General features: G+C 37.3%; 1 protein-coding gene across 1 annotated transcript; it reads left to right on the forward strand.

Moving 5' to 3' along the window:
* Positions 1-2,772: 2,772 nt before the first annotated feature.
* LOC104514170 (UPF0505 protein C16orf62-like) lies at positions 2,773-9,780 on the forward strand (the record flags this gene model as incomplete). Its single annotated transcript, XM_010157748.1, has 5 exons — positions 2,773-2,789; positions 5,467-5,530; positions 7,517-7,615; positions 8,411-8,488; positions 9,666-9,780. Coding segments are annotated over exons 1-5 (373 nt in total), but the record flags the coding sequence as incomplete, so codon positions are not given.
* Between the last annotated feature and the right edge of the window lie 864 nt (positions 9,781-10,644).

Consider the following 10,644-nt stretch of genomic DNA (forward strand, 5'->3'; position numbering starts at 1 on the left):
TTCCAACCCAAACGACTCTATGATTATATGGATTAGTTGAAGAGGTTTGGAAGAAGGTGTTTGTTGTTACTTGGAGGGTAGATAAAGTACCTACAAAAGAAGATTTAACAAACTGGTTTGGGTTGGTTTGTTTGTCTATTTTAGTGTAGCGAGCTGCAGAATGTGCAGACTGTAAATTGGAAAAGTGTTCCTAGCTATAAAACGTAAAGAACAAACAAAGCCTGGGCAGATTGGTCAGCCTCTGCTCATATGAGTCTTGAAGAGACATCTGTTAGGAACAGCACAGCTGTAGCTGATTCTGCCTTGAGGAAAGAAATGACATTGATGAATGCTTGAAGTGTCTTCCAGCGTGGTTTTCTATGCCTAACTAGGGAAGAATAATCTCCGGTGTGGATAGTCTTAGTTTAACTTGTATTGCAATAATTTTTTCCTTGCTTTTTTTTTCCTCCTTTAGCTGCAGTCGATTATTCGGAAAGTTATTACCTATATCTATGACTTCTCTGTGCTTTTTTCAGTGGTAAGTGATACTCTGTTTAAAAATAATTTTAGGGAGAACTGTTTTGCACTCTTTTCTGCAGGAGAATTTACCTGACCTGGGCATTTAGATTCTTTGCTGGCTTACCTAGTGAGAGGATATTTTATTGGGTAGATAAGTGCAGAAACGTTTTGGAAGCTGTCTGCTGCTTAAGTATGTGCTATTCTAATTCTGTTTTTCTATACTTTTCTTCCTTACGCTGTTTAGAATCTCTAAGTATGTTTGTTACTGTGGCATAAGTGACAGTCATTGGAAGATAAAATACCATTTGTGTGTGTTTGTGTAATTGCTGATATCTATTTGTATGTTATCACAGAAACTTAACATGCATAGGGCTTAATTTACCACTGAAACAAAGTGAAACTTGGAAAGGTCAGGGACTGTATAGGAGGTTGGGAAAGAGGAGCAAAGACAGTGGGTGTCAACGTACTGAAACCAGGTGAAGAGGGAATTCAAGGCTGACCCTGTGGATTTGGAGTCAAGTCTTGTTCACAAATTGCTCAAATAATTCTGAAAAAATTACCCCCACTATATTCTTGAGATTATGCAGAAACAAAGTATTTCAGTGCCTTAACAACCTAAAACCTTATCTGCGAAGAAAATTTGAATGTTTGACCTTCATAAGTTGCCCTGGGCATGTGCAGAATGGTTGCTAGTGTTTGGCCTGGTTTTGTCGGTTTTAATATCCTACCATTAGTTCCTGTAGATGTCTGAATTTGTCATGACCTTAAGTGTTTCAAGCACATGATTATTAATTTTTTAAGTTCAAAAAATTTGCAACATTGGATTCAAACAGTTCTGTGGTTTTTATTTGTTCCTGGATCTCTGCAGTCAATAAGTGGATAATCTTTCAGCCACCAGTGCTTTTCCATTAGTTTCACTCTCTTATCCTTCAAGATGAATTACTGTCTTCAAAAAAGATAAAATTTTTTTAAACTAAAACAGCTATGATTATAAAATTATCAAATATATTAAGTGTTTTAGTGTGTTGTTTATAAAATACTGGGGTTTATTTGTTTATGTATTTTTATTTTCAGGAGAAATTCTTGCCATTTCTGGATATGTTCCAGAAAGAAAGTGTGAGAGTGGAGGTTTGCAAATGCATTATGGAATCTTTTATTAAGTAAGTGGAGAATATTCAGATTAAATGCACTCTGGAGGATCTGGGGAATGTATTGAAAGATTGGTAGGAAAGATGAGTCAGTATATAGGCCACTTAGCTTGGAGGTGTTCCAGGGTGTGGGGGGAAAAAAGATAAAATGTGTCAATTTTGTTAATCTGTTGATTGACTGTTTAATCCTTCACGAAGAAATCTGAAATCCAGGTGATCATATTGATGCTGACTTGCTGTGGATTATCAGAATAGTTGTTCTCTGGGCTTTTAAAATTTATGTTGCCTTCGTCGGTTTATGAAATTTATTTCATATTCCAGCTGATGTGAGAGCACAGAACTGTTACCTTGCTGTAGTGCAGGAAGAGAGACAGTCTCTTGTTAAAAGCTCCATTATGTAGAAAAACGGACATTTCCCAGTTGAAAGTGAACTTAGAAAATGAAGCTTCATATTTTAAATTTTGCGAAAGTCAAACAGTCCTTTTCAAGTAATTAACATGTTTCTTGAAACATTTTCTTTTTCACCTTCCCTTCAGGCATCTATATACACTGCTAAGTCCCCCCAGGCCATCTCTTCTGTAGGCTGAAGGCTCCCAGCTCTCTTGGCCTGCGCATGTGAGAGATGCTGCAGCCCCTCAATCATCTCAGAGGTGCTGCAGTGCGTGTGGGCCTCTGTAGCCAAATGGGACATTCATCCTTCTTGTCTGACGCTCAGTAGCTGAGAAACTGTATTACTTCTTGGCACATCTGGGGTTTTGTTGTTTTGAGGTTCTTAGTTTGCCTCAGTGTATCACGTGTCTAGCTTGTGTCCCTTAAGGAGTCAGATTCTGTGGCTTGGCAGTAAAACACTGTATATTAGGATAATATTTCTTGGCTGGCATTTGTTGGGTTTGTACATCAATTAGCCATGTGATCTTTGGAGTTCTCTTGGTTGAAAAATGAATATGAAACTTCTGCAGTGTCATACAATGCTGCTGATTGGAATTATGCATTAAATAGATGTTAAATTCACTGGTTTTCATTTTGGCAGAGCAGAATTTTTCATCGCTTTTTCTAAAATATTTTATAGGCATCAAAAAAAAAGGATCCTGTTATACTCAATGCTCTTCTGCATATCTGCAAGACGATGCATGATTCTGTGAAGTAAGATTCACTTTAACATATTATTTACTATCTTTTATGCAAAGTTTGGCTGCTGGGTGTACAGTTTCACGCTTCTGAGGCTGTGTGTTTCATGGTGGATTAAGACATGAATCCAATTAGTGGTGAGGGAAGAGCTGTGCAGTGGAGTGGCAGCATGTACCATTTGCTCTTTAATTAGTGCTTTATTTTGAAGACTGAAGCAGAATTTTAAAAGGAAAGTAGCAATGGCTTTTTTTACAGTTTCTAGTGAAGTAGAGACATTGAACAATCCAGTCTTTTAAAAATATTTTTGAGAGTGAAACCAATGAAATCTTTGAGTCATAGTGAATAATGAACTATTTTTCAGATTGAAGTGAATATGTAGCCATTCAAGCACAGATTGCCATACTCTGTTATACCTTCTTTTGGGCCACTTTTTTCAGCCATTACAAAGGGGTGTGGAGTCTATAAAAGGGCACCTGGAAGATCTCTAGGAACTTGAGTAGGGGAAGCTAGAACAGAGGAGAAGCGCTTGAACCATCTGTGTCTTTTCCTTAAATGTTCCTCTTCCCTTTTCCCTTTGACTTTGAGTGCTGAGGTTCTTAGGGATCCTGGGTGCCCTGTTGCAGGCTCGTGGTTTGAATAGCAGTTGTGTGCAGGTCAGGACATTCTGTCTTTTCTGTGCCAAATGCTTTCTGCTGTGCCAGGTTCTCCAAAACTATGACTTGACAGTCTACCTATAATTTCTGTTAATATTTGTCTTAAACAGATTTATAAATAGGGAAAAAAAAAAGATGGGGGACGCGTGCCAAACTTGGGCTATGACAATTTTCTTTCTATTTTTTATAGTACTTTGAACTAGAGTGTCTTAGAGTACTTGCCAGATACTTGTAAATCAGGCTTCCATCACATTCAGTTGTGCAGTGTGGAAGAGAGTTGTGGTGTGTAGGTAACTTGCAGAACTCTCACAGAAATCTGTGTCTGGTTGAAAATCAAGCCAGAATCACAATTCTGGAAATTTTAGACCTTATGAGCAACAACATCCTTTTTTCTTCAGCTTTGGGTTGAGTAGAATTGTAAGGGCACGGTTTCTTCTGGCACTTTGAGCCCAGAGCCTCGTATTATGACAGATGCTGTAAAGGAACTTCAAACTTTCTCAGCCTTGATATGCCGTGAATGCAAGATTTATTGCTAGTAAAAATATCAGATTTAGCATGTAATTCCAATTTTTACCAGCTGGAGTGATTTATTTTGAGTTAGAGCACCATATTTGGCTGTATATTGCACTGTAAGTCAATGCAACCTTTAAATAGAACAATATATTGAAGCTAAAACAGCTTATTAAAAAAAAATAAAGCAGTTGATGGTGATCCGTATTTGGTACTTCCTCTGATGTTTTGCCGAAACAATTTTGATAGTTTACTGGGATCCTTAAAGTCCCTTAAACCAGCAGTTCTTTTAGCTGAGATAAGGTGGTGTACATCATTAGCTTGGTTCTGTTGTATCATCTTTTACTGGCAAATCATCATAAATTCTAACTACCTTAAAGTAACTTCTGCACCTGTTTTTCCATCCTGCTTCAGGAAACTCCCAACGCATTGTGTAGTGCTCGCTGACCCCCCATAACAGCTGTTGGAGGATAACAGCCTTTAGACTGGTAGGGGTCGGATTCAGAATTGAACTGAAAACCTATAACTGACCCGGAGATCTCATTACAAGTCTTCTGAGCCTTTCAGAGCCCGTCAGTTGGCAATTTTGATTGGCAGTGCACTAATGAGCTAATCGTGCTGAGATTTTCTTTCCTCCTTTATGGAATTTATATGACAAAACTATTGTTCTCTTCCCATCTGGTGTCTGAGCTAGGAAGTTGGTAACTGGTACATTAAAGGTCAAAGCTGGAGGCAAGTATATAATAGTAAAAGGATGAAATTGTATTAGTTAATTGGAATTTAACTTTTTGTTAGTCCGTTTTCAGTGAAACAGGTTTGACTTACTGGATTTCCATGTGATGTGAATTTGTTTCAAATCAGATTTGGACCCTTGCTAAAGGATAGGCATCTGTGATAATACTGAAAAGAAACTGTTTACATATCAGTTTAGTTCAGTTCTTACTAAAACATCAAAAAAGCAACACTAACAAGTTGGTATTAATTTAAAAGGTGATGTGTTCTAAATTTTGTGGCAGGGTTAGTCAAAAAACCCAACAAACCAATAAACTAATGTTGTTTCTAAAATAAATACACTTTAAATAATGTTTGTAATAGTTAATGCATTTTAAAATGTTTTCCACTTAAATAGGATAACTTCTAAAAACATATTTACAAATTTCTTGAAGATTTTTAATTGGCTCCTACTCAAGTTCTCATGCTGTAACACACGACTGCTTGCTGCAGTGGAGAACATTACCTTACCTTCCTTCTCATGCCAAAATATGAGTTTCTGTAAAATCTAAATACACTTCACATTTTTTTAAAAATTTATTTGGAATTTAGTTTGGCGCATGGTTGATTTGGTGATGTTCATATTAAAATCAGTTTTATTACTTTATAACTAAAATTACGAGCTTAGTGGTCTTAGTGTACAATAACTATTTTAAATGGACATAATACTATATAAATTGGTATGTGTCATTTGAACCTTTACAGATAAATAAGATAAGCCATATTCTAAAACTTACCATATAAATTTTCTCCTACAGTGCACTAACACTTGATGATGAAAAAAGAATGTTAGCAACTTTGATAAATGGATTCATAAAAATGGTGAGTGACAACTGCGTGCAACTGTTGGGGTGTACCTTATAGCTGGGATTTTCATGAGATCCCCATGAGAAACAGGTGCCTATGGAGCTGAGTCAGACTCTCTCTGACTTGCTTCAGACCGCTGAAAACCCCAACCACTGTATTTTAGTGAAATAAGTAAGCATGTGTTGGAAGGAGTACCATGCAGTGCTGGAGCTGACATGGTGCAGTGTGGGAGTTTAAAGTGCACATGTTCTTTATTTAATCATATATTCTATTAGCTTTTTAAATCTCATGTGAAACATGGCAAGTATGTAAAAGTTAAACAGCAATTAAAGTCTTGCGGTTGAGAGAGGTCACTGGTCTATGTGAATGAAATTCCACTGCCCAGCTCTCAATGGAACCAGTAGCAGCTTTATTTATTCCACAAAATAAATACAATTTGTATGTTATTCTTACCTCTTTTTATTTTCATTTGCAAATAAGATGATTTATATCATCAAATTTGTAGACCCACAAAAATTCCACTTGTCTCAAAATTAATTTTTAACTCTTCCCTCCCTCTTATCCCAGTAAAATCTTTTGTTATTGTGTTTGAGATGTCAGGTTGTTTTAAGGAGCATTCGCAAGCTTTTTGCATTCTCTAAGCATTCTCTGAATGCTTGGCTTTTCTTTCACAGAGGCAGAGATGTCAGGTTTTGTCTCTACTTGTCCTCTTTGTTCTTTCTTGCAGTTCTGTGAATTTATATCTAGATGGTTCTCTTCAGCTATATTAATTTGCTATTTAATGTTATTAATATAGTTTTGCTTTATTAAGCTCTATATGAAGTATAATATTGTATTTCCTTTAGGAGGATTTCTCACATTGAACAGTACTTGATGTGGCATTATAGTCATGGTTTGGGGGAGGGGGGAATCCCATAGCAGCAAAATGACTAGTTATAAATTTTAAACCAGTGCACATTAAGATGAGGAGGGAAAAGCAGTTGTAACAGTCATCACTACAGTCAGGCTTTTTTGTGGAATATTTTATATTTTTAGAGAAGTTTTCTTGAGAGTCTCGAGTCAGCAGTTGCATAAATAGAGGAAAGGCAAAGACAGTTGTCTGTAATGTGAGAAGCAATCCTTTATTTTCTGATGCAGTTCCTTTGATCTTTCACTGTATGGATTAAATGCAATTTTTATTTTAATTCTGTGGAAAAATTCTTTTGCTTGTGGCTTGAGAAATAATAAATAATGCAACTTCTATTTCTGTTAGGAAAAAAAAATTCTATTTGAATACATAAATGTAGACTGCCTGGAGACTGTTTCTCTTGCTTGGCTTTTAATTGGCAGCTGAGACACTCCAGCTGACAGCACTTGGTTCTGTAAAATCTGGAGGATTGGAAGTAGGTTGTTCTCACACAAGAGTTGGTTGTGACTTCTTTCCTGCCAGCATGCAAGGTTGCAGGCTTTTGCCATACTACTTAAGCATATATTTATTAACCAGACTTGAGGAAAACCTGCTTTTCCTAGTTAGGAAAATGCTAATTTCTCTTGGAGGCCCTGTAGCAACTAGAAATTGCAGGAAGCTGAATGCATTCACTGATCTATTTCTATGTTTCTGGGTTTTTTCTGTTTTGCTCCTTTAAGTGTAAACTGTACTAGGCCTTTGTCAGTGTTGCATAAAGAAACAAGAGTTCTGCTAGTTCTGAAAACACTTCTCAAATCTAGGATTTAAATTTTGTTTTCTTCGTAAATACTCGATCTGTGAAGTAGAAAGATCATGTGGAGTGGGGACAAAAAACCCCAGCAAAAATACTCAGGTTTCCCTGCAGGTTTAGTACTGGAAGCGGACAGCTAAAAGAATAGAGATTCTCCAGGTGCTGTTCGCTGTTAATGGTGGGGCTTTGTCTTACCAATACATGGGGATTTTGACTTCTGAATACATGTGGTTTATCTGCATGCAGTTTTCTTACAGCTGATGGCCTACAATGGTAAAATCTAGTGTTTTTTTGTCTTTTATAGGTTTCATTTGGCCGTGACTTTGAACAGCAGCTGAGTTTCTATGTTGAAGCTAGGTCAATGTTTTGCAATCTGGAGCCTGTTCTAGTCCAGTTGATTCATGTAAGCTACAGTTTATTGGCTTTATCATAATAAATGGGGATATATCTGTAGTTCTTCCATTCCCTGCCCAGATTATTGGTCTGTGTCAAAATACGTCTGAAGTCTTTTTATCAGGTGTTTTTGAAGTAGGCTTTGATTTCATCTCTCATTTTATCACCCCAGACTCTCTGAAGTCCTTGCTTGACAGGCATGACAAAGAAAACTGGCTGTCTCACAGGAGACTTCATGTGTAATAAAACAAATGGCACTTCTGCGCATTCAGAATTTGCGTTCTCCTATAATCCTCCATCTAGGAGAGATTAGACTGTTGGGCTGCAGATATAGGCAGAGTCCTGCTGTGATTGGGAAGGTTAATCTCTTTTCTGTATTGAGTCCCATGTCAGGTGAGCATTAGCTGCATCTGATTCATTTACAACATTGTATCTTCTCTTAAATCCTTTTATTGTATTGGTTTTGGGGTTTTTAATAAGTGTGTTAGCTATAAATCTTGATTTTTATGCCTGGAAGAAGGTGATGACGGCACTACAGCTGAGAAGCAAGGGGTGATCTAAAGCCTTGAATAATTCAAGAGTCTACCTTCACAAACCTGCGGAGTCATATTTTCTTTAAGGAACAGTCACTAAAATTCTCCAAGTAAAAACTCAATAGTACAGTGAGGGCAGACGACATCGGGGTCCTTTTTGGCAGTTTCTGTTCTCTAAATGCATGCAGTAAAACATGCACTTTGTTATTTGCTGCTGACCTAATAAATTTGTGCATTTTTCTCAATAATTCGCTTTTGTTTTTCATGTGTAGTCTGTGAACCAGCTAGCAATGGAAACAAGAAAGGTGATGAAAGGGAATCACTCCAGAAAGACTGCTGCGTTTGTCAGGGTAGGTCTGACTCTAATAAACTTTGAGTCTGCTTTCCCAGCAGGTAATACTGTCTGCTGCCACCGACATTTATAATTTTTACAAAAACAATATTAGTGTTTTTTGACAATCTAGTCTCATTTTCTCTTGTTACCACTGTTCTCTACTCTCTAAAGCCAAATGCTACTGTTTAAGGAAAAAAGAAAAAGAAAACCCGGAGCATCTAGTAGCAGCTTTGTGATAAAAAACAGCGGAAAGACTGACTCCCTTGCCAAGGGAAGGCTCATTGGAGAGGTGTTTGTGTGAATTCTAGAAAATACAGCTTTTCAAATTGTATTTGGAGGAAAATAAGTAATTTCTGTGTAACTCAGTCACAGAGAGAATGGTAGAAAGGGGGAAAAGAATGTATTTAAACTTCTGTCTCATAACATCAGTGCTGATATGCTGAAATCAGTATTTAAATTTCAAATGAAATGCTTCCTTCAGATTTAGTGCCCCTGAGTCTATATAGATAGGGTCAGTGGAGCTTTGAACTACACACAGGCAATACAAGTTACTTGTGTTCCCCTCTTCTCACCAGAAGCATAGCAACTGAGGTGTCTTTATCTTCATGTGTTGTGTGGGAGTTTGCATGCGCTACCCTTAATTCATGGATATTTGTTTGCAGCACCTGTGTGTGATGCCCAGGGCAAAGGATGGCTGGGGTGACACTGGCCACGTTCTGTGTGCCTGGCAGCCACTCGCTCCGTCCGGGTGGCTGGGCTGCTCCGGTCGGTCTAAAGCGGCAGCATGCTGCACTAGATCTGCTTCCTCCCAAACGTGCAGTGCCCCTGCTGTGACCGTTTGACAGATGGATTGTCCCTCAGGACCAGTAGGCTGCTTTTCTAGTTAAACATTGGTTTTGAGCTGCAAGTTACTTGAGGAGAGAGGAACTCTTTGAGCTAGAGCCATAGAGTAAATTTAGAGCTAATCTACTCATAATAACAATAATTAATAATAAATACTGTTATAATTATTGAAATAATAATGGTAAATTTGAAGTTGCTGATTTTGGTCTTCACATGATACTTGCTTTTTTTGAAAGTCTTTCCCAAACCTGATTTACAGAATTTTGATTCCTAATAGTGTATAAAATCAGTAATGATTGCTGTAACTCAGTCAGGAATTTTCCTCAGTGTCATTCTTTTATTTGCTTTAGGCTTGTGTTGCCTTCTGCTTCATTACAATTCCATCTCTGAGCAGTATCTTCACACGTCTTAATCTGTATCTACACTCCGGACAGGTTGCTCTGGCAAATCAGTGCCTTTCACAAGGTAAGGCATGAATTTCTGTACTTAAAAGTTCTTTTATTTCAGAAATATTTCTAGCTGTGAATAATAACTTGGTTGAAATAATAAGTGATGTAAGTGTATTTATGATGTAATTAAAATGCAGCCCTGTTTCAAGCACTATTACAGTGAAAACTCATATTAAAGCATCTCTTCAATTCTAACACTCATCCTGCCATCTAAATAACCAAGACAGCTGTCTCCAGTTGACATTGCCCTGGCTATGAGGTAGGTTGTCCTAAATCACTGAGAAATTATGGAAAACCTGAATGTTTTTCTCCTGCATAATTATGCAAGCACTCATCACAAAATACGTGCTTTATTATAACTAGGAAAAAGAAAGTAGTTCATGTGTGTAGTAGTTCGCAGGCTGACAAAATCCTGCAATGAGCTTGAAAAGATGCAAAACTTACGTCAGTGACACCAGAAACAATCTATCAAAGCACATGGATAAACGCTTTGCTAAGGTAATCTGTCACTTCACCAGAGTGAAACAAAGGAGTAATACCAGATAGTATGAAGAAAGAAAAATAAATTTTCTGGTTTGATCTGAATTATTGATTGCACTAGGGCCTGAGTACACTATTTAGCCATGCTTTTAGATAAGTCTTAAGTAATTGAAAATTACTTAAAAATTGGAGCTACTCTCGCACCAGAATTAGCATTTAGTCTGTGTCACAATTTAATACCAGTTAACTATTCTGAAGGTGTTCTCATACTTTTAACTGCTTGCAGTAGCTTTCCCTTTTTAAAGTGATGGCGTTCTACTTTGTTTTGAAGTTTTAATAGTGACTTCAGATGTCTGCTTTACAGTGGTAAATGCTTGTCCTTTACGTTTTCATGAGAGCT

The sequence above is a fragment of the Eurypyga helias genome, unplaced genomic scaffold, assembly GCF_000690775.1.
Source record: "Eurypyga helias isolate BGI_N326 unplaced genomic scaffold, ASM69077v1 scaffold47938, whole genome shotgun sequence".
NCBI classification, from domain to species: domain Eukaryota; kingdom Metazoa; phylum Chordata; class Aves; order Eurypygiformes; family Eurypygidae; genus Eurypyga; species Eurypyga helias.